We start from the raw sequence: 25,137 nt of genomic DNA, 5'->3' as shown, positions 1-25,137 counted from the left end.
TTCCAGATCTGTGAAAAACAAGACAGCTTTGCTTGTAAACTATCTCTGAATCTAAAGCTGATCTTTTTGCTATTACTGAACTACGTGGTTTACCTTTAATAGTGCCGCTGTCCACCATGGTCATGACCCGCCTCAAAATCCGTTAAAGTGCAATACTTGGAATTCTAATGTGCATAACAAGTCTTGTAGCCACTTCATTCACTACAAAAATCAACCAGGTCTTCTTCTCCTACAGTATTCTGTACGGGCTGGGTTGTCGTTATTTTACAGTTCCTGTATATTCGCCACAACGAAATATTTTCACAAGAGACAAGCTTACGCCATTGGCATCGTTATTGGAGGTACTAACATAGGAGTCTTGTCACTTGGACCTATTGGACTTCACCTTCGATTCCGAAGGGGGGGGGGGGGGTACTACCACCCCAACTTGGGTAGGGGTGTGCCGCCAGGACCTCAAAACCCTGACCCTATCCCAGACCTAAAATTTTGATTTTACATACCCTACCCCAGACTAAAAACTAAGAGTTGAACACCCTATCTAAGACTAAACCCGGTTAGTCAATAGATTGCAATCAATATTTACTAATGTTTTTGTTGTTTTTGTTACGTCAGAAAACGTAGCCTATTCGCCAGACAAAAACGACCAAATCGTAACCTTATCCAGACAAAAATGATACCCTATCCCAGACAAAAAGTCAAAAAATGATACCCTACCCCAGACCCAAAAGCCGAAATACCATACCCTATATAGGGCGGCACATACCCGTATAGCAAATATACCACACCCCCCCCCCCCCCCCCCCCCCCCGGGCCTTCAATGGACATTTTCAAGAAAAAACTTAAAACTTATTTTTTCAAACAACAATGTGACGTTAAATAACATTATATGAACGATCTTCTTATCTATTTTGCCTGTATAAAGGGTATTATTTTATTTTCATTATGTAATTATTTAATTTTTTCTGCTTTATAATATTTTATTTTTTGTATTTTTGTATTTTTAGAGTATATATATATATATACACTTGATTGCAGAAACGTGAAAATGGAAATGGTTATTTTGCATTATGCATCTCATTAGGTATTTGTATAAATGTATAAATGTATACTACAGCGTTTCTGCAATCGAGTATATATATATATATATATTTCACTATTGTAAAAGCATTGAGATTTTTTGAATGCGTTTAAGAATTAAAGTACTATTATTTGCAGTATAAAACGTATAGATGCAAAAAATCTAGTAACCTATACAGTCTAAAAGGAAACTAACTACAATATTTTTAAATAAATGTCCCTATAAATCATTGTCTTTAATAATAATAATAATAATAACTTTATTTCTATAGCGCTTTTACCTATGATGTTCAAAGCGCTTTACAAACAATATAACAAATATAAATAATTACTGAAATATCAAATAATCAAAAATCTAACTACTAAACTATCTTAATGACTACATTCTATAAAAATATAATAATCTAGTAATTATAAATATATATAAAATGAATAACTAATCTTAAAAACTAACCATAAGCCTCTTTATATAAAAATGTTTTTAGCTTTTTCTTAAAGCTATCCAAACTTGAACATAATCTAATATCTTGGGGAAGAGTATTCCATAACACAGGCCCACAAATGGAGAATGCCCTAGCGCCATAGGTCTTAAGCTTAAACTTGGGTACCCTGAGCAATCCCTTGGCAGATGAACGCAATGTGCGAGATGGAACGTAAGGACACACTAAATCACTAAGATAAGTTGGCGCAATACCATTCACTGCCTTAAAGACAAAAAGAAGGATCTTATACTTAATACGCTGTTCAACTGGGAGCCAATGCAGCTCCATCAATACTGGTGTAATATGATCTGATTTGCGTGAAAGACTAATAAGCCTAGCGGCAGCATTAAGAGCATATTGTAAGCGTTGCACAAGGTGTTTGGGTAAGCCAAACAATAAAGAATTACAATGATCTATCTTCGAAGTCACAAATGCATGAACTAGGATTTTTGTGGTGTCATATATGGCAAGCCATACCATTCAAAAGTGATTGAGTTTGCAACTGCCTGTTGAGAAATCGACTGATGATTGAGAATGACGGATTGCTAGGATTAAGAAAGAAGACTGATGATTGAGAATCACGATTGATGATTGAGAGTCACGATTGAGGAACGAGAATCACGACCGAGGAACGAGAATTACGACTGAGGAACGAGAATTACGACTGAGGAACGAGAATCACGTGATCTTACCTTGGAGATCTGGGTACGAGAATTTTTCCCGCCAAAAGGAAAAGGCCAAAACAACAAACATGGCGTCTAATGCTGGTGTCCAAGAAGAATTAGAGGAATTCTTTTATTCTTTGATTCGCTGCATTGAAAAGGTCCAGGAATGTCTTAGTAACCGAGGCAGCATCCCAATTGAATACATAGAGCATAATTTAGAGGGGCATTTCCAGATCGTCTCGGCCATTTTTGTTACTTTACGCGAAAACAATGTGGACCAAGAAAACGACCTTTTTATGTTATTTCAAAACCTTCTTGGGGTGCTTGAGGAGCTCATAAAAGAAAAAGACAAGGAAAAAGAACAGAGGCAGCATTGTGAAAGAAAGGTAAAATCTGTGGTGCCCAATATATTGAGCAGTAGTGGCGGAAGACCTATGTACGACATCAGTAAGGAGATGATTGAAAACTTTAGAGAAACTGGAATGAACTGGAAAGAAATATCTGTTTGCCTTGGTATAAGCGAGAGCACTCTTTATCGTCGAAGACAATGTTATGGATTGCAAGAAAGCTATGCAGATATTTCTAACGAAGAGTTGATGTCAATGTCTTTTTCCTTGTCTTTTTCTTTTATGAGCTCCTCAAGCACCCCAAGAAGGTTTTGAAATAACATAAAAAGGTCGTTTTCTTGGTCCACATTGTTTTCGCGTAAAGTAACAAAAATGGCCGAGACGATCTGGAAATGCCCCTCTAAATTATGCTCTATGTATTCAATTGGGATGCTGCCTCGGTTACTAAGACATGATGTTAATGATTACTTCCGGCGCCTAACATGGCAGCCACATATTCTTTGTCTGTATATACGTTATTGTTTTTTATGGTTTGTCGCTGTTATGTAGTCCCTTTTTCTTATATTGATAATTATAACATTAATCGTCATTTGGATCTTGAAAGAAGTAAATCTCTGCACTTTGGTTTAGTGATTAATTCAGTGGTTTCAAGTTCATCTCCCTGGAATGTTTGTCAGTTAACTTCGTTTCGTCTCAAGTCTGGTTTCTACAAGTCTCGTATTGCCGTTGGAAAAATATCTAAGCATGGTTATACTTCATTATCTATTCCTGGTCATGATCCTCCAACTGATATTACTATTTCTATGGATATTCATCGTAATCCTGGCCCTTCTTCGTTTAACTCTGACCTCAAGACTACGGTTCAACGACTTCATATGGTTCATCACACAAATAATTATCATCGTTCATTGGATATGCCTCGTCTTTCTTTACAACATTTAACATCTACACCTGTGTTATCCCATGTCTTTTATGGCCATAACAGAACATCGGTCCTTAATTACAATAAAGAAATCCTGGATTCCACAGCTGGAAATTCAAATCTTAACCGTCAACTGCCGTTAATAACATACTCAAGAGCAAATCTTTTCGAACTTCGCCGTAATACAAAAGCTCCTTCATCTTGCTGCTCCTCTGCTCTTAAGGAATTAAAGCTTTTTCGATTTCGTGGCAAGCGAGGTGGTCATCGTACAGATCGTTCTACAATTTCATCATCACCTGCTTCAACAACAAACATTAAAATTCCTGCATCACTTGAACCTGCTTCAATTTCTACCTCAACTGCAAACTACATGAAATTTTGTCTCTTAAATGCTCGTTCAATAAACAATAAATCTCTTTTAATTAAGGATTATGTTGTTGAAAGAGACATCGATATTCTCGCTATAACTGAAACCTGGCTAAAAAATACTAATTCTGATTTTATTGTGCGTGATATTTGTCCTACTGGTTATTCGTTTTGTCATGTTCCTCGTCAAAATCGTACTGGTGGAGGTGTTGGCATAATGTATAAAAATAGCCTGAAAATCAATCATCATGTAACAATGTCTCACACGTCTTTTGAATTTATGGAAATGCTACTTCATCATCAATCGTCTACTTATCGTATTGTTATTGTTTATCGTCCACCCTCTTCAAATAGCTTGCTATTTAATGATGATTTCACTACTCTCTTGGAACGACTGGTTACATCTTCTGGCAAACTGGTAATTTCTGGAGATTTTAACTTTCACATCAATGACACTAAAGATAATAATGCTAATCGCTTTATGGATTTACTCGATTGTTTTAATCTGACTGTCCTTGATCCTGTTTCACCTACACATAAAAGTAATCACGTTTTGGATCTAATCATTACAAGATCTGATGAAAAATCTGTGACCAACCTTACTGTACACGATCCTGTTTTATCTGATCATTATGCTGTTCATTGTATGTTATCTGTAAACAAGCCTCTACTTCAATCAAAAAGCATTTCTTATCGCAAGCTTCGTGCAATAGATGCTGATTGTCTCCAACAAGATATTATGAACTCTGCACTATATCAATGTCCTGCTACTCAACTATCTGATTTGTGTACTCAATATGACTCTGTTTTATCGTCTATTTTAAATAAACATGCTCCTTTACGTTCTCGATCCATCTCCCTTCGCCCAAGAGCTCCATGGTATACTGACGAAATTCAAATTAATAAAACAAAGCGTCGTAATCTAGAAAGACGTTGGCGACGTTCCAAATTAGAGGTTGACCGTGAATTATATGTTGATCAATGTAATGTTGTTAAAAAACTGATTTTTGATGCAAAAATGAATTTTTATTCTAATTTGATTACTGATGCTGGTTCTAACAGTAATGATCTATTCCGTTCTATTGATCGATTGCTACACCGTATACCTGAGAAAAAACTACCAACCTCAACTTCATCCACAGATCTAGCTAACAATGTTGTTTACTTCTTTAAAAACAAAATCGTTAACATCAGAAATGGCTTCGTTCCTACGTCACATCTTTCAAATGATTTCTCTTATCTGGATTCACCTAAACTGGATTGTAAAATTGATTCATTTTCGCCTATCTCTATTGATGAATTATCAGCCATTGCGAAAAAGATGTCATCTAAATCCTGTAGTCTTGATCCTTTTCCTGCAAGTCTCCTACTTGGACATTTTGGTGCATTACTGCCTACTATATGTGAAATCGTTAACCTGTCACTTCAAACTGGTGTTGTTCCATCTTCTCTTAAAGTTGCTGTTTTAAAACCGTTACTGAAAAAACCATCTCTTGATCATGAAATTTTTGGAAATTATCGCCCTATCTCTAATTTAAAGAATATCTCCAAGATTATTGGAAAAGTCGTTTCCCTTCAGCTAAATGATTATCTGTCTCTGAACAATCTCCATGAACCATTGCAGTCTGCATACAAAACATTTCATAGCTGTGAAACTGCTCTTCTTCGAGTACAAAATGATATCCTCCACTCCATTGACAATCGTTCTTGTGTTGCCATGCTACTCTTGGACCTATCTGCTGCATTTGACACAGTTGATCATCAAATTCTTCTAGATCGTCTCCATACAAAATTTGGCATTTCTGGCATAGCTCTTCAATGGTTTAAGTCCTACCTCACTGATCGCTTTCAATTTGTTTCCATTGATGATTTTTCTTCTGAAGCCCTTCAACTTGATTGTGGCGTACCTCAAGGTTCTGTACTTGGTCCTTTGTTGTATCTCCTTTATACTTCTCCAGTAGCTGATATCCTCCGAATACACAGAATGTCTTTCCACCTTTATGCTGATGACACTCAATTATATATTCCTTTCTCCTGTAATGATGATTTGTCCCTTAATGATTCCATGAATCTGATTGAAAACTGTCTATCTGATATTGATGCTTGGATGACTACAAATAAATTGAAACTAAATAAAGGCAAAACTGAATTCCTGTTATTTTCTTCAAAGCACAGCCCACAGTTAACTCTTCCTTCTCTTCAATTTGGTTCTGATGTGATAATGCCCTCAATGCATGCTCGGAACATTGGTGTCATATTTGATACGCATCTTACTTTGGTTCGTCATGTGAATAATATTTGCAAGTCTTCTTTTTATCATCTCAGAAACATTGCTAAAATAAGAAAATACATCTCTTTGAAAACAACTGAAACTCTCGTCCACGCGTTCATATCCTCCAAACTCGACAACTGTAACTCTCTGCTCTTTGGCTTACCAAACAAACTCTTAGATAAACTACAATCTGTACAGAATGCTGCTGCCAGAATAATCACTCTTTCCCATAAACATGACCACATTACACCTATCCTCGTTAATCTGCATTGGCTACCAATTGAATCTAGAATCAAATATAAAATCCTATTACTTACTTTTAAAGCTCTTCATGGCCAATCTCCTATCTATATCCGGGAACTCATTTCAGTGTATAAACCGAACCGTAATCTTCGTTCTGCATCACAAGTTCTTCTATCAGCACATTCTTATAATCTTAAATCTTATGGTCATCGCTCCTTCTCTGTGGCTGCTCCTGAACTCTGGAACTCACTTCCAATATCTCTCCGAAATGCATCAAGTCTTGCCTCATTCAAAACTGAACTTAAAACTTATCTCTTCAAATTAGCATATTCTTTGTAAATTATTTTATTTTGTCGTTGTCTTTGTCGTTTGTTTACTAGCGCTTAGAACAGATTTGTATTTGCGCTTTATAAATAAATATTATTAAATATTATTATTATTAACAGTAACAGACATACTTCGGCAGACCCCTTATGCAGGAGAATCGTATATTAGTGGCGCTCTACGATCTAAAGGTGTTTTTGTTCAAAGATGCAGAATAAGAGCTATATTGCGACAGGCTGATCCTATTAGTAGAGCACTGAGAAGAAGCACTGTAATCCAAAGGCGCCGTTACAATGTTGAGGCCCCTAATCACTTGTGGCACATTGATGGTAATCATAAGATCATTGCTTGGAGATTTGTTATCCATGGTTGTATAGATGGATACAGTAGGACAGTTATTTATCTAAAATGTGCTACCAATAATTTGGCATCCACAGTACTTGATTTCTTTATTCAGGGTGTAAGAGATTTTGGACTGCCTCTTCGAGTTAGAGGGGATCATGGAGGGGAGAATGTGGATGTTGCACGATACATGGTTCATAACAGGGGTGAAAACAGAGGAAGTTTCATTGCAGGCAGGAGTGTGCATAATGTTCGGATAGAAAGACTTTGGAGAGAAATGAACAGAGTGGTCATAAGGTATTACAAAGACCTGTTTTGCTTCCTCGAAGAGCTGAACCTGCTGGATTCCAACAGTGAGCAAGATCTTTTTGCCCTGCATTACATCTATCTTCATAGAATACAGCGCTCACTGCACCAATTTGTGGGTCAGTGGAACTACCATGGATTACGCACTGAAAACTTCCACTCGCCAATGGCCTTGTGGCAGACAGGTATGATGAATAACCCTGAATGTTTACAGGAATGTACACCTGAGTTGTATGGAATTGATTTTGATTCAGGGTTATCTGGGATGAACCTTGATGACAGTGTTGTAGTTCCTGACAATGAAATGCAACTCACAGTTCAAGAAATGACCTTATTGCAAAACCTTGTTCCAGACCCTTTGATGGATGATGGTAATTCAGGAATAGACATGTTTGTCAAAGTTTGTGATTTTCTCAAAACAATATCAAATTAATTAATGAAAGACAATGTTATATACTGACATCACTTTGTTTTATTTAACATGTCAAACAATTTTTAACAAGTGAAAGAACATTACCTGTAGTCCAATCATCTAGGTATAAGCAGTGTTAAAATTCTGCTCTGCTTTCACATACTATTTTACCTATGAAGTTTATATTTGTTCATAGGTTTGCTAAACTGGAACAAAAAGTCATACTGATATAATTTGTTTCAAAATTGAAAGCAACAATGGATATATATGCTAAAAGTATAGTACAAGCAGTGTTGTAACATTGCTTCACATACTGTGCATGTTACCAATGATTCTTAGTGTCTGTTCTTTTTACTAAAATGTCAACCCTTTACACATACTTTTATATTGAACTACAGCAGGTACCCTTTCCACTATTGAACAAACCTATAAAAGGTATTAGAAATGACATGCAGTGAACAACACTGACAAGGGTTTGCCTTATTCTAAACATATCCCTTAAAAAAAGCTATAACTATTATTACTTGTTATTAACAGGTATAAACTGTCAACATAACTTCTATAACTTCTCAACAGTCAATTAATTTTAAATGCAACATAATTAATGGAGTCGCATGGCCAACTGAAAGGAACCCAACATTTTGTGCTAAAGGATTTGGTATCAAACTGTTTATTTTTTTACTTTAGAAGGGCAGGATTTGATGGAGTCAGCAAAAAATTAAATACAGCAGGGTACACAAAAATTCATGTCACACAGTACTTACAAAATGAAAAGCATCAAAACAAGTAAAAAGTTGACAATGAAGAGGGGGTGGTCAGCTTTTTTCTGCTGAAAATCCAAATATCGCCTTCCTGAGAAAAAAATATACAGTCTCTAAAAAGGAAATACCACCTTTGTTATTAAGAAACTATAGTGAAAAAGAACATGATGATGTTTAATAGGCCACTTTGAGGACATTAAAATGGTATTTCTTATTGATTCTTTGATAATAAAGTGGTAATTTCCTATATTACTAAAGCTTACTTTAAAATATATATATATATATATAGAAGCAACAACATTACACTGAGTAGTGCTCACCCTGAAATGGTCTATGAAAAGAGTTTCCTGAGGGAGATGAAAACATCAAGGTTTTTAGAAACAAAAAGCAGTAATAATACTTTGAAAACTAATTATTGTTTAAAGCTAATGGCAGTCTACATAATGTCTATCTCCCAGTTGTTTCGGTTGAGGATGTTAGTAAATTCCTCTCTGAGTTCCACAAAATTATTGTATGTTGATGGAAGCTCTAGTAATGGAGTGCATGTATGTGCCACTGGTCTGGAACTAAAACCCTCTGTCTTAACAAATGCTACCTGTAGCTTGTGTCCCCCCATTACATCCATTGCTGTGGTGAATCTCAGGAACTGTACTAACTTAGTAGTGTCGAGACCTCTAATAAAACGAAGTAAGAACTTGAAAACATCTCTCTCTGCATCAGTGGTTGGGTTGCATGACAGGCTGTCAAGGACTTTTTTGGGTGTAGGATTAAGTGCTTCATAAAGTTCTAAAACTGCTGCTATTGATTGAAACTGCTTGTATGGCTTCAATCCTTGCTGCAGAATTGGCTGCCATGCTGCAACCATAAGGTGGGGCTTTTGGACAAGCTCCTGCCTTGCGATTTCAAGGATAACTCTGATGACATTTTCTTTTTTGACATGGGACCTGCAATTAAACCTTTCTAGGAAATCTTGAAATTCTTCCTCTTCACCAGGGAGGTCATTATTCCTGAGGACACTTTCAACCAGATCCTCTTCTAGTTGTGATAAATAACGCTTGAAGGAACCAATAAATAAATCATCAGTAACCTCTGTGCCAAATAGGCAAAAGCAAATAAATGCTTTGGAAAAGAATGTAGGAAAATAGGACACAGAGTTATACCCTTTCACTAAAATGCGACGTATTGCCTCCCATTCTTCAATGAAGTGGTCATGCCTGATGAATGGTACCCTTTCCCGTTCACCTATTGTCATACTAATGGAAAATTCATTCCAGAATAGTGTGTAAACTTCACGAGCAATACCAACACCAATCCCTGCTTCAAGATCACCCCTTTCATTAATAATTTTAAATTCTATCTCTCTATGCAAAATGCCTGGATCTTTAAATTCCTTGATAAGATCTGCTTTTATACTGATACGATGAATTTTCAGGACCTGTGGTGCTGGTTCCTGCACTTCTGGTGGATCACTCAGGATTTCATATCCAGGGTGATTTGTATGCTCCTGGACAGCTGAAGTATTCTCAACACCCATTAGGTGAGCAAGGCGAAAATTCCTCAATTGTGCAACATCAGGCTCAGCATAGACTTCTTCTTCTGGAACTGAGGGTGGGGATGCATCTTTAGCCAATGACATTTCAAACTCCTCATTCTGTATGCAACGTATGCATTGTTCCCCCAAAGGGAATGTACAGCTACATTTCTCACAAATCACTCTGGGTGTAGCCGAGCAGTTCATGTGGGGATTGCTAATGTTGGCCTCTGTAAAACGAAAAGAGAATGACAAAATTAGGGTACAGAGGGCCATAGGAATAAAATAATAAAACGAAATGGATCTAACAATTCATAAATTGGTTACTTGTGCTTTCATTGGGCTGTTCACTGCTTCTGCTGCTAGAGGATGGTGGGTCCACTACACTGATAGAAGATGTACTTATAGAAGATGTTAGCACAGTGGGTTGAGGTGCAGATAGACCATTGGTACTTTGGGCTGCCTCAGTTATAGACTGTTGAACACTTACGCTATCAGCAAACTCAATCATTTGCTGTAACTCTTCCTCATCATCATCACCAAGATCATCTATGTCTATCTATTAAATATATCAACATGAACAACAAGTGTCCATTAGATGATCGTGTTTCAAGGTCGTGGAGGGGGGAGGGGGGGGGGTGCATAGATTGAAAAAATAAAGTTTATCTTACCTTAAGGACCTTCTTTAAAGATTCACCAACAAATGGACTTTCATCACACAATACCTCATTTGGCAAAATGTAAATAGGCTTTTCTTTGAAGATCTTATGAACCATTATGCCGTTCAAAGTCTGCCCTGCTGCAACTGGTGGCTTTACTAATGAACTGTGAACAGGCATGTATATTTGGATGTCTACATCTCTTGGAAGCTTGCTGTCGAATGCCTCCCTCAAATTCATTTCAACTTCACATTCTGCCCATTCTTTCATCAGTTTGAATGCTGAAATAACATAGCCGTTTTCCATTAGCCATACTCTCTTACTTTGCCTTGGTACGCTAGGACACATCTGGACATGGAAGGAGAATAATATCTCTCATAAATGGTCCTGATATTGCCTTTTTAGCGGGCCCTCTGTAAAACTTTCCTCGACCTGATTGACGTGACGAGTTTCCACTAAATAACCGTCTCTGAAATCTTGGAGGTTCTCTAGGTGTACTCTGCTGTGTAGTACTACTACTTGAACTTTGGTTTCCTCCAAGTAAGGAAGAAAGTTCTGAAGCTTTTCCTAAAATTTCCTCCACAATCTTCTTACCATTATCAGCAGCCATTTTAGTCTTGGAAGGCTATTTCCATATGGCGCATGCGCAGAGTAAACTAGCCTTTTGGCGGGAAAAATTCTCGTACCCAGATCTCCAAGGTAAGATCACGTGATTCTCGTTCCTCAGTCGTAATTCTCGTTCCTCAGTCGTAATTCTCGTTCCTCGGTCGTGATTCTCGTTCCTCAATCGTGACTCTCAATCATCAATCGTGATTCTCAATCATCAGTCTTCTTTCTTAATCCTAGCAATCCGTCATTCTCAATCATCAGTCGATTTCTCAACAGGCAGTTGCAAACTCAATCACTTTTGAATGGTATGGCTTGCCATAGTCATAGCTTAAGAGCGACTGTCTGTAAAAATCGACCAAAATCGACTTTTCGTGGCACAAGTCAAAAAATCGATTTCGCTCATATTTTATCCATAGGTAGCCTATAGTGTGAAATGAAACGTGCTGTAGTTAGTTTTTTAAAATATTGCTTTGTTTGGCGAGAATTTGAGAAAAACGATTTTGACCGGAAACGGCACTGAAATCGCCTTTCGCAAAGGTCAAAACTATCAGATTCTAATGAGCCTCGCGCTGGAAAACTACGGCTCTGAACATCGTTGAAACACTATATTTTCTTTTTTAGTATATCTCTTCTTAGTTTGGCATTGAAATACTTCCATAATTTTATTTATTTTCGTCTGGAGAAAATTACAAATTTAAGCTATAATCGCCAAATTGCTTGTAAACAAATCATAGGGTCTGAAAATCGCTTACGTTTCATATGTGCTCTTCCTCCAAATTGCTCAAAAACTGTCTTGTAGGCTTTATAAGACAATAATCTTCCACAATATGAAGAGAAATCCCTGGGCAAATCATTTTGACTGAGCCGCTGGGGAGCTTTTTGATCAGCTATTTAGCAATCTTTTTGGCTCGTGGTATATTGCGTGACGTGACAAGCTATTTCAGAAATCTCTAAAAATCGACTTCAAGAATAGTGAAATCGATGAAGATTAAGTATTTCTTTCATTTCTAGAATTTTAAGCTATTATTTGGAAAATTTTTGGACTGTTTGTTTACCTCCGAGGTCATGAACCTTGAATCTTGCGTTACATTGTAGTCAACAGAAATGACCAGGGACTTCGCTGCGATTCCTGATCATAAATGGTTACAAAAGATTTTTTAATTTTTAGGCGCGCCGTAAAACATTTGTGCTTGCAGTCTTTCTTACTTAGTTTTAGCGAGCAAATTAAATATATATCAAAGATTTCGATGCAGGTTTGCTATTATTTGTTTTGGAACAAAATTTCATAAATGGGATTGCTGACTGGCAGTTTGTACATTTTAATAAGGTGCTATAACTACGCACAAAAACCCCGTGAGAATGTTGTTTTTATCACTATATTGCTGTGAAACACTCAAAATAAATCAGTACTAAAATGGAAGCGCACTGTTCATTTTATACGCTTGTTGGAAGGCATTGTACCTACGATCGGAGAGACAGGAAGCACTCAACAGAGATAGTTCCTTTGTTAACGTGCACAAAAGATATTTCTTCTCACAAATCACTTTGGAGCTTTCAAGATGTTGACAATGAAGTTGATTTAATTCTTGCCCGTGCATCAATATTTGAACGCTCGGAAAACATCGAGTCAATGAGCATTTGTCCCTTCCATCGCCTCACTCTTGGAATTGGATGGAAAAGAAGTAGTACCAGGTGTAGCGTTCCTCAAATGCTATCTTGTCATGCCGGTAAAGCAAAATTACCAAAGGGGGATCGAGGAATGTCAAAAGTACTCTCTCGCCAAGTAAAAAAACAAAGGGGTATTTTGATTCCAGTTGGTTCAGGTAATATAAAGTAAATCGATAACTTTTCATTCCTGAGAATAAAGACATTTAAACATTGAGATGAAATTATTTATGTTCAAGGGTTGTGCCGATCGTGCAGAGAGAAACTTCAAACCTTTACTGAAGTACAAGAAGATGAAGAACACTCAACAAACAAGGAGGAAGCAGAGGAAATCGAAAGTCTGATTGACGGAATGTACAACTTGAGTTTGGTAAGCAGCAACTAGTTTTCTTTATTCCACACCATTCAAAATACTTAGACCGCAATGCTTGATGGGTACACACCGTAGAATATACCACCAACTATATAACGACGCCCTTTCTGGATTCTGATTGGCCCGCCAATTTTCAATGGTTTGAGATAGATAAATGTGAGGCCGCTGATTCAAAGAACTTATTAAATGGGATAGGTTTGATGTTATTTTCTTCAGATAGCATTTGTATCCCATATTTCTTTCTTCAGGTCTGCTGACTCACAGTAAGTTTAAGTTAACTTGTGTGTATTTTTATATCAAGGTCGAGAAACTTCAAACCCTTGAAGTACAAGAAGATAAAGAAAACCTCCCAGTAAAGACGGGGAAACCGAGAGAACTTCCCGATTCTGTAGAAATCGAAAGTCTGATAGATGGAATAACCAACTTGAGTTTGGTAAGCGGCAACTAGCCTTCTTATTCCATACCAACGAAAATACCTAGACCGCAATGCCATACAGCCAATTATATAACCAGGCCTTTTCTGGCTTCTGATTGGCCCGCCTATTTTCAATGGTTAGGGATAAATAGCAGCAGTAAGGGGGACTCGCGGTCAATGTCAAAGATTTACGGGGTTTACAGGCGGTTTAAGGAAGGGGTCGGCAGCGGGAATAAGCCGCGCGCCGTGTCCTTACTGCTGCTGTGTTGGGAATCAAAGATAAGTGTTTATAAAAATGTACGATATATATACGATGCATGAATGTAAAAAGTTCACCAATGACTTCTGTATAATTTGCCTAAGATCCAAAGTTAACATACCTAAGCCCAAGGGTTTCTGGTGTTGTGGTAAGAAAATGCAAATAGAAGACGACACGTCAGCGCAGTGTTACGAATGTGGTAAGAATATTCGTAATGCCGTACCAAATGCTACCAGAGAGCAGTATTACGCCAATGGAGGTCGTAAGAAAACGCCATATAAGAGAATAAAACACTTCAGGGACTGGATGAGTCATATCCAAGGTTTACATCCGGTATATTTAAACAACGAAGTAAGGAAGAAAATCATAGACCACTTAGAAGAGCCAACCCCGCAAAGTCTACGGAAAACGCTGAAAAAATTAAAGCTAGGGAAATATTACAAAGCTATTCCCTATCTTTTATCTGAAAATACCGGTAAGTCTATTCCTGAGGTTTCTGATATGACAAAAGCCGAGTGGATGTTTTGTCGGCTGAATAAGGATATTCCTTATTATCCTGACGTAATTTACGAAATATTTTACAAAATAGACCCCAACCACCCCCTGTTAGGATGGATTCCGAGAAAATAAAAATGCAAAACTGGCGTTTATTTTGCCAGAAACCCCACTGGGGAATGCATCGCGCAGAACACCAAGCTATCCCCAGTGGGGTTTTTTGCATTTTGGGCTTACGGGGCTTATTTCATCCCGCGCCAGAGGCCCTCTAGTACATACACATATATCTTTCTTACGACCCACCAGAGGGTGAACTCCGGACAGCGTCCCGAGACACCCCCTGACTTTTCCAATCGCGAAACCCCCCATCGCGGGGTTGAATCGCACTTTCTACCCCTCCCCCCACGGTTGCTGTGAGTGGGGGAGGCTTTTTTTTCACTCACAGCAACCGGTCCAAATGCATCTACAGCGAGGCTCGAACTCGGAACTTTAGGCCTCCCCAGCCCCAAAGTCCACGATCACAAGCGAACGCCAGACACATCTGGACGCTTATGTATGTGAAAATTATTATATTTAATTTGCATATGAACCAGACAGCCGGCGTTCGATATGTAAATAGAATCCTGTCACGATATTTACTGAGCAAGCTTTCTTTGAAGCTCTTCTTTTGCCTCCTGGTAGATCTTTTTGCGAGATTCCTCGGAAAGATCTTTTACGACTGTTTTTTTATTCCTTATGTCCGACTTTAATTTCTCGTATTTGTCTTCTTCGGCCAGAATAAGCGAGAATTCTACGTCGTCTATCTTTCTGTCACGCAAAGCCTTTGAGACAAGGTCGGTAATAGTATTTACTTTAGCCCTAGACAGAGCTATTGTCGTGTCATGCTTGGATATTTTCGTGGATAGCTTTTTCATAATACCCGTAGCAACAGCCGAAATGATACCACAAGCTGCCCCAACGCCGGCCAAAGGAACTCCAACGATTATTCCCGGCCCAGTAAGCGAAGTAGCAACGCCAGAGCCCGTTAACACAACAGATATGGACCCTGAAGTTATCGCAATCTTATGTAGCGTACTCCGGGCTCTAACGTACTTTTTTCTAACTTTTTCATAGTGTTTTGCCTGCCCTTCCAAGTAAGCCAGGATTAAGTTCGCTTTATTCAGACGAAAGTTTTCGGCGTTTAGTTCATTAGGTGTAGTATAGGGAACATCTGGGTACAACTGAGGTGCTGATGGTATAACATCCATTATATATACTAATGTACGACGCTTTTGGGAATGATATTGAGGAGCAGCCACATCATGACAACAGGGACTACTGCAACTGGAGGGCCTTTAGGAAGATGTTTCCACATGCAGACCCTAGTAAGTTCGAAAGAAGGCCCGATGGGATTTACTATAACGGCTCTAGGATGTACAGCAATGAGGATTTGAAACCTACGCTGGTCGATCAGATAGACAATCAACTGAAGAATTCTGGTTATATCGAACATAAGCCCTTGCATGTCGAACCTAAACCTAGTTGGTCAAAGGAATTATTGCTTGGTACCGGTACTTATCCGATACCCGCAGTTACGTTTAATGAACATCCAAGTTTGGATTTGACATTGAACATGCGGATCTCTAACAACCATTCCTTTCCGTTAAAGGTGCGAGATATCTTCAAAAACGTGCCCATTAATCATACCACCGCAAAAGAAGCCCACGAATGGTTAAGTGGTCCTAACATGCGTTATTGGCCGCAGCAGCTGAACTTTGCGGTTTGGTGTGCCACTAGCGGCTGCGGTGTAAGTGCAAACTTGATGAAGAATTCAATATTCATGTTTCACTTCCACTTCACGGTTAGAAGAATACTACATGAAATGAGTGTCATTGCGCTGCCGGGAGATGCTGCGTTTTATCCTAGAGATAACAAATACGACGTTCCAGCCTATGACAGGCTTTGTAAGGAGTTTGGAGTTGTGGGAAAAGACTTTAGATGCACTACCGGTGCTAACAATGGTTTGGGGCACATTTGGGCTTATTGCGGGATTGGTGGGCACGAGCTAAGCGATAAGGAAGTGCATACGCTGCGGTTGCAGTGGGACACTGGGTATCACAAAGAAACTCACGACAGTAGCACCTTCTTTGAACCAAATGCCAAGACCACTAAGGAAGTCAGAGACGGACCTCTGTTCAAAGACGAGGGTGGTAAGTATGGTGGAGCTAATCCACTGATTATCAAAATTACCAACGACGAGCAAACAAAGCAATATCTTAATTTCATACCCCCAGAAGGTAAAGGACTAACCAAAGCCGGCCTTGCCCGTTTGAACCGCAGCATAGAAGCTTACGTGTATTCCATCCTTGGAGCCCAAGTAAATACCCGATCCAGCATAATCGGAAATACCGGCGCCGCAGAAGAAACGCGAGCCGAAGCTTTGATTCTATTCGAAAGTTCAATCTTGGAGGGCGACATTAGCAAGGGCGTACAGCGTTACCAACTAGCCATACAAAATTCTAAGGCAAGGTTGGACTATGCAGTAGCCCCGGGTTGTTGGTTAATGCCTAGTAATTTATCTATAAATACTGGCTCTGTAGTAGGATACAACAACAAACTTCAACGAGCTACTAAGGATATGAAGTTTGGGGTGAATGACGTGAACTCTGACACTCTTAGGAACATTCCTCACTTCGTAGAGAAGCCAAAAAAGTCACACGAAACGAAGCTACCCGTAGTTAAGAAACCATCAAAGAAGGTCCTGCCTGCGATACCTGAGGAATATGACCATAACTTACTAAAGGCCGGCTTAGCAGCTGCAAGCATTGGTCTGAGCTATTATATATGGCGATGAACAACCCCTACGTAGCTGGAGTAGATTGTGTCTATACGACTTACACAGGCGAGAAAAAATACACCCAGGCATCTTGGGTTGATGTCACGGGCATGTCCGTGAATTTGAATTACTCAGGAAAGAAATTGATCCTTTGTAGTATTTGCATTGGTACGAGCAGTCATGCCAACGTCGGCTTTAGGTTCCTGGATGAGAATGGCGTACTGCAGCCTATGAGAAATAAGACAAACAACAGGGAGCCTACGCATTTCTCCGTAGAGCCCACCACAACCAGCGCCGAGAATCTTTCCGTTTGGACTTTCCACATGGTCGCCGATTGCCATGGGAAGGTAAAGCTGCAGATAAGAGTAGACGATACGGGAAAGGTTACGGTAAATAGCATAGAAAATCAAAGGGATACTATTTATAATCATAAGACCATTAGCACTCTTACGGTGATTAGTCTTTAAATATATGAACCCACACGCGAAGGAAGATTGGTTTCTTCATTACCTGGAGGAGAAGGACTACTTAGAACAGCAATGGTATGACACCGGGCTGTGGGTGAAGGTTGGGGGCCTGGGATTGATCATGTGTACCATTAGCATTTCGACGGGGTATTCGTGTAAAGCCGGGTTTAGGATTGTCGATGAGAATGACCATCCATTACTACCCTACAGAAAAAAAGATAATAATAGGAACCCAGTTCATTTCTCGTCGGAACCCCCACCACCGACTGTAGAAGACTTAACACCAGTAAGTTTTCACATGATAGTCAATTGCCAATATGCGAAGTTACAAGTTCTCCCCAACCGCGTTGCCTACCTTCGGATAAATGCCGCCACAGTAAAGGCAAACCCCCCGACTGACGCAGCTTGGAATCATAAGACCATTAGCACCATGACCGCCATACCGCTAGTTCCGCATTATCAAGGCGGCGCGAATACTATCTTTACTTATCCCCAGTCGAGGACGCCTCGGGCGCCTGACGACGATAAGCCACCAGTAACGTACCCAGATAAGATCATCCCCGAATCTTCTTCAGGAATACCACGCCGATAGCTACGACTAATATCCAAATGTTATTCCCCACAAACTTTAGCAGTTCTCCGCCGGCCCTAAGTGCCAAGGAAACAACCGAACCCAGCAGCCCAGGAAGACCGGCTGCCATCTTTTTTCCCAAGTCCGTCAGCCCATTGCCTAATTTCTTTACGCCCGCGCCTGTAGCCTTAAGCGTGGATAGGATGACTCCTACTACGGTACTAATAGCAACCGCAAATGCCAGTGGAACGCCATACTTCACCAGAGCTCTTTTTACCTTTTCCTTGGTGGTAAGCCCCAGCTCTTTTTCCAGCGTTTCCTTTTGAGCCCGCAATTCCGCAAGGCGTATTTCGAGCGTATCTACTTCCTTTTGAGCTGCTTCCCTTTCTTCCTCGGTATGAGTTTGGTCCTCGATTACTTCTTGCTGCCGCTCTATTTGCCCCTCCAGGTCTTCGATGGCCTGATCTCTTTGCCGGATTTGTTCCTCCTTAGCATTGATTTCAGCCATCAACCGTCGCCGTTCCACTAAAGAGCCGGCTATGGTGGTTTGCAGGTTATCGGTATCGTCTTTAATTAAGTCTAACTCTTGCAGGGCGAGGTTAAGAGCCCTTTGAGTTTGATTTCTTTCGCGTCGAATTTGGGTTCTTTGGTCTACCAGCTCCCTTATTTCTTGATTTTTAAATTCGACTTCCCTCCTATGCGCGTCGGCAAGCCGCTGGTTTTGCTTCATGTATTCCTCCTCCCTTTCTTCCAACGTTTCCCGCAGTGCTTCCACTGAGGCGCCAGAGCTTTGGGCTTCTCCTAAGTCCTCCCGTGCTTTGTCTAATTCGCGCAGGGCCTGATCCACCTGATTTCCTATTTCTTTTATTCTTTCATCTTGATGGGCGGACTTCTTTTCAGCATCGGCAAGTAGCTGACCTTGCTTTGCATATTCTACATCTTTTTCTCTTAACTCCCTTTGCAGATCCGCGGCAAGTTTTTCCGCGTTGGTCCTTTCGGTTAAGTTGTGCAGCCTTTCTAACAGGCTTCTAGTAGCACGCTGAAAGCCTCTTAATCTCAAGACGTCACCCCTAACGTTGCCCTCCTCATCAAAGAGGTTTTGCGGTTTTGTCCAGCGGTCTTTGTCGGGAAATCTTAAGTCTTGGACGCTTATGAGGACTTTGTTTCCCTTTTCCGTGAGCTTTACGTCGTCAGCATCAAAGTTGTCGTAGCGCAGCTCTAGCTCCTGCTTTGGCCACTCTACGGTTTCCCGCGCGGCTGCTTCCGGCTCGCCCATGTTTTGAAGCTCTATGTGCTCACGCGGAAACGTGTACTTGCGTGCTTTGGGATGTCTTAGGGCCTTTGCAATCCTATCCCTTAGGGAATCGTCGACTTGTTGGGTGGGAAGCAGCGGTTCTTCATCACCGTCGTTAATGTCAGCCTGACCTTCCTCAGTGGTGGGATCGAAGTCGGGGTCTGTTCCTTCTACTTCCATTATATATGATAAGCTCAAAGTTAAATCCCAACGTATTACCTAAGCAGGTTGGCGGACTGAAAGCAGAACGCACCTTTCACCGGGTCACCTTTACCCCCAGCAGCGCAAAGCCAGGGGAAACCCTGTACGTAGGCGTGCCCCGCCTAACGGATAACCTAGTCTTAGTTCCTGGCACCTTGGCGTTAAGGTTCGACCTAGCGGTGCAGTCAAGCCCCACAGACGAAAAGATTATCGTTAACAACGTGGGTCGCAACATTGTTTCTAAGATGCGCGTAAAGTTCGCCGGGGAATCCTTGCTGGACTTAAATAGGTACGATCTGTATACCACATAAAAAGACTTATGGTTGACAGCCTTTGACCGCGCGCAAAGGATAGAACAAGGAATTGGTAGTATCATTCTACGTAAGGTCCGCACACCTACGAAAACGCAACCTACTGACGGCAGCGGAGAAACCGCAGTGGCAGACGCAAAGCGAATAAAGACAGCCTATGGTAGCAAGTATGTCATACCACTGGACTTTGAAGTAATCACGAATCACGGCGCGTATTACCCAAGACAGTTATCCGAGCTACAGTTTGAAGTAACTTTAGCAGATGCTAATAACATTATTGGTGGGCTAAGCACTGCACTTACCACAACAACCCCATACTCTATTACCAACTTAGAGCTACAGTACGAAACGGTATACAGCGAAGAGCTGGCCCGTAGCGCCGGTATGGAATATAGTGCCGGAAAGGCATTCCTTTACGACCACGTAGTGATGTATAAGACATTTAGCTTCTTGGATAAGACGGATGAGGTTATTAACCAAAGTATTAACCTCCCCCGAAGAAGTCTCACGGGGTTGATGTTGGTGTTTGCCAAACCCTACGAGGCCGGTAAGCGCGACTCCGAGGCCTTTCACAACCCCAACATTACTAACGTAGGAGTAAGCGTTAACGGCGTTCCAAACAAGGTCTACTCGCAGGGAATAAAGCCTGCAGACGTGTACAGAGAAGTAAAGCGTAAGTTTGGCGACCAGGTAAGTCCCGAGGAATTCTTTAATGATAAGTATGCGCTGTGGATCGATATGCGCACCATTAACGACGAAGACCTACATGGCCAGGGTTTGCGGTTGGTAAATACGCAGGACGGCATAACATTGGAGATCAAGCGCACCAAGAACGCCGGTGCGAGTGACGGCGACAAAATAAACTGCTACGTCTTCGTCGTGTCTGACGCGCAACTGAGCGTAGAAATGAATCAGCTAAAGAGCGTTGCCTATTGATCCACTCGCTCATCCTTTTGATAAAAAAATATCGTTGGTATATAATGCTTCGCGTATTCGAAAACAACGAAACCAAACTGCAATGCATAGTGCAAGGCGAAACTTTGTATTTCAAAGCAAAGGAGGTGGCTTTGGCGTTGGGCTATGAGCGCCCTAGAGATGCAATTAGAGCACACGTATCTGAGAAATACCAGAAAAAATGGGTTGATCTACAAGGGGCTGCGAATCACCGCTCCTTTACTACGCAACCAAATGCCGTGTTTATATCCGAACCTGGTTTGTACGAACTGATATTTAGCTCCAAACTACCCAAAGCTGTGGAGTTTCGTGATTGGGTCTTTGAGGAAGTCCTACCCGCGCTAAGGAAAACGGGTAAATATGCAATAGAAAGGCGGTTTGGCGGCCGCAAACAAGTTAGTATTCAAGATCGAAAATGAAGCCGACCTACACGCGAAGGTCGTCGACTACACACGTAGGTTTTACCCCGATTTCATCATAGCGCCGGGTCTTGGCGAACTTCAAGATTCAGACAGCAAGCGAATAACCTGCTGGCGAAAAGGCTACCAAGCCGGTCAACCCGACCTTTTGATCCTAAATGCGCATAAGAAATACCGCGGGTTGTGTATTGAGTTGAAAACCCCAAAAGGAAACGGCGTCTTATCCGCGAAGCAATCTAAGAAAATCTCACAGCTTGACGTAAATGGTTACCTAACGATGGTTAGCAACGATTACGACATTATCTGCCGTGCCCTGATGGATTACGCGGATGGCATTCGTATTCCCTGTAAGGGCTGTGTAAAGCGGTTTAAGTCCTACGCCACTTTGAAAACGCACCTAAAGATATTCCATAGGTATAATGAAGCTCAGCTTGACTCACTGGCGTGATCTTGTCCACGGTAAAGCATACGAAATAAAAAATTACGTCGTCTTCGAAGACATCGACCGTTTACGGTTAGTCCTCAAAGACTTAGAAGGCAAGGAATATTCCCTTTGGGCGCCGGATTGCGTGCGGTACGTAATTCAGGGCGAGGAATTCACCCACTTACGCAGCTATGGTAAGGTAAATGGCCGATGGAAGTTTGACATTGAAAGGAGAGTCACTCCATCTCCTCTTTGTAGTTAAGCGCGTCTGCTAAAGTCCGCTGCGCTTTAGGATCCGCGGAGCACCAATGCCCCACAAAGGATCCTTCGGAGAATACCCTGTCGCAATGAAGGCAGGTGTATTTTTTACGCGGTTTGGGTATCGGCGGCTTACAAGGGGTAATGCAGTCGGCAGGTAGTTCGCAAGTAATACAGTCCATATATTGAAAGGGTAATTAGAATGCCTCCCAGAAAGGCAGCTGCGTAGGCTAGCATATACCTTTAAAAGGGGTCCTTATTTTTATTTATTATTATTAGATTATGCAAGCGCCCTTAAAAGGGGTCCTTATTTTTATTTATTATTATTCATTATTCTTAATAATAATAAATAAAAATAAGGATGGGATTTGAGACTCTTTGCGCAAACCCTATCTTACTATCTTAGGTCCTTTCTAACTTCTACGGGCTTTCCTTGCCGCCTCATTGCCGGCATGCCAGGCCTCAAAGCGATCTAAGTACTCTTCAAAACCGCCTTGGCCTTCATACAAACACTGCCAAATATGTTGACCGCTCCTTTGACAGCCGCAGCGCTCACAAGTTGCCTCCCAATGTTCCCTATCTTCCCACCTTACGCCTTCTACGAGGTCAAACTCCGCAAAGCGCTGGTCAATTTCCTTCTTCCGGCGCGTTAACTTCCTTTGGGTTTCCTTTGGGCAACATCGTGCAGCAACGTCGCCGTGCTCCTCGCAAGCCACGCTCAGCAGGTCGTAATTACCGCGGCATCGATGTCGGTGCCATTCATCGTTCTTGTCCTCCTCGCAGCGCTCACATACGTTCTTTAGGCAAACGCGGTTATCCACGTGGTAATCCAACATTTGCGCGCTGCTAAAGAGTCGATTACACTCCTTACAACGCCTTTCGCGTGCCTTCTTAGCGCACACCTTTTTTTCAACGTGGTATTTTAACATTTGCTTCGAGCTGAACTCCTTGTTGCAGTGCACGCACTCCATATATAATAAGGATTTAATAACCACTATAAGGGATACCGCATGAAGTCCTTAACAGCCAGAAACTATTTCAAAAGTGTCTCAGAATGTTGACAATAAGGTTAAATCTTTGTTAAGGATGCCTGGAAAGCCCGTAATGGTTAGTAGGCGGCTTAAAATAGTAAAGTAGGGTTTGCGCAAAGAGTCTCAAATCCCATTCTTATTTTTATTTATTATTATTAAGAATAATTAAGGATATTTAATAATAATAAATAAAAATAAGGACCCCCTTTAAAGGGCGCTTGCAGGATTCAAAATAGTAAAGCTAAGACACTCTTTGGAATAGTTTCCAGGCATCCTTAACAAAGATTTAACCTTATTGTCAACATTCTGAGACACTCTTTGAAATAGTTTCCAGGTATCCTTAACAAAGATTTAACCTTATTGTTAACATTCTACGGGGGATATCGCATGAAGTCCTTAACGGACTCCTTAGCCCAACCGGCCATCGTCAAAAGCGCACCAAACCTTTCCGCGCGCTTCAGGCCGCACATTTTATCGTACAATTCCTGCACGCGCTCTTTTAACCGATCGATCTCCTCCCTTTGCATTTCTATGGTGTCTCTTTTATCTTTTGCGTCGCCGGCAATCCTTCTTACTGCGTCCACTGGGTCCATCGTATATATAATGGATCCGAACCATATTCCCTGCAATGCCCTGATAGTAGGACCCACCGGCTGCGGAAAGACCCAATTCGTAGTGGAGCAGCTATTAGGACCCTTTAGATACCGTTTCGACTACGTCGTGCTATTATGCCCCACCTACGTGAATAACCGCACCTGGACGGGCATAGGAGTGAAAGATGACGACTTCTTTGTAGATATCTTAGATCCTAACGAGTTATCCGGCCATCTTAAGTTTTGGCACAAACAATTCCCTAAAGATACGCAAACCCTCCTTATACTGGATGACATTGCCTGTGGGGACGACGTAAAAAGACGCACTTCCGAGCTCGTTAAACTCGCCTTCAGCGGTAGACACGACAATATCAGCGTTTGGTTGCTCTCGCAGCAGCTTACCAGCGTCTCTAAGCCCTTCAGGGAAAACATAGGTTCACTTGTCGTATTTTATACTCCGAGTCGGAGTGACCTGGAAACCATCTTAAGCGACTACGGCGGTGAGATATCCAAGGAACAGTTACACGAATACATGCGGCACCTAAAAACGCACCAACATTCCAAGATGATCTTCTCTTTGAGGTTTCCGTATTCCATTAACATATATGGACATTGAGCAGCTCTTAGATGAAGTCCCCACGCAGCTAGATGAAAGCAACCTCAAGGAACAACTTAACATCCTTGTGTCATCTGGGAAGTGCAAAGAAATGATAGGCAAGGAACGTACCCATGAGCAGGTTAATAAGTTGTCAGAAGAGGAGGTTAAGAAGTTCCATAAGAGGTACGAGGCCGCCCTTGCAAGTAAGACCACGGACGCCGTAGCAGACTCAGCCATTAAGCTGGCCACCAAGCTTCTCGGACTTGCGCTGCCCATAGACGACGTGGAGCAACTACGGAAGGACATTAGTGATGACTATGTCATCGCCCAAGAACTTAAGATAACCTGCGGGTGGTTGTCTTTGAAGTGCGGTAAGTTAATGGCAGTCGCCTCTGCGGCACTTCACGTAGCTCAGCACGTTGACTTGAAGGAACTTACGATGTCTTGGAAGGACTTCAAGAAGGACAGAGAAGTCGAAAAGGTCTTCCAGGCAGCACTTGCTGAGGTACCTGATCAAGTCGCCTCAAGTACTTAGTCAAGTCGTCCTTAAGTACTTACTTAAGTCATTCTCAAGTACTTATCAAGTCCTTCAAGTCCTTAGATATAAATGAGTGAACCAGAGTCGAAGGTAGAGCAGCCCCAAGAGGAGCAAAATATTACCAAGGCTAAATCTCCA

At 41.1% G+C, this 25,137-nt stretch overlaps 2 protein-coding genes and 1 long non-coding RNA gene across 4 annotated transcripts in view; 1 reads left to right on the top strand and 2 right to left on the bottom strand.

The window, feature by feature from the left end:
• Window positions 1-25,137, bottom strand: part of LOC148904825 (uncharacterized) — a 55,889-nt gene that overhangs the window by 14,089 nt on the left and 16,663 nt on the right. The gene's annotated exons all lie outside the window — the stretch shown is intronic.
• On the top strand, window positions 2,311-8,048 carry LOC116288486 (uncharacterized). The gene is made up of 2 exons (XM_089024527.1): window positions 2,311-2,866; window positions 6,821-8,048. The coding sequence occupies exons 1-2, from the start codon at window positions 2,311-2,313 to the stop codon at window positions 7,777-7,779; spliced, it is 1,515 nt and encodes a 504-aa protein (XP_088880653.1). The 3' UTR covers window positions 7,780-8,048.
• On the bottom strand, window positions 8,065-10,880 carry LOC148904827 (uncharacterized). Of its 2 annotated transcripts, none has more exons than XM_089024629.1 (3): window positions 10,722-10,880; window positions 10,378-10,609; window positions 8,065-10,280 (listed from the first exon to the last, which is right to left on the bottom strand). In XM_089024629.1, exons 1-3 carry the CDS (start codon window positions 10,824-10,826, stop codon window positions 8,956-8,958), a joined length of 1,662 nt encoding a protein of 553 aa, XP_088880755.1. In that variant the 5' UTR covers window positions 10,827-10,880; the 3' UTR covers window positions 8,065-8,955. The 2 variants fall into 2 exon arrangements, with proteins under 2 accessions (XP_088880755.1, XP_088880756.1); XM_089024630.1 differs by having other exon boundaries at window positions 10,776-10,880.

This window comes from Actinia tenebrosa, unplaced genomic scaffold (genome assembly GCF_029948245.1).
Source record: "Actinia tenebrosa isolate PJP-AT-01 unplaced genomic scaffold, QUT_ActTen_1.0 PGA_scaffold9__36_contigs__length_13948895, whole genome shotgun sequence".
Lineage (NCBI taxonomy): Eukaryota > Metazoa > Cnidaria > Anthozoa > Actiniaria > Actiniidae > Actinia > Actinia tenebrosa.
This window is presented reverse-complemented; position numbering and strand designations above follow the sequence as displayed.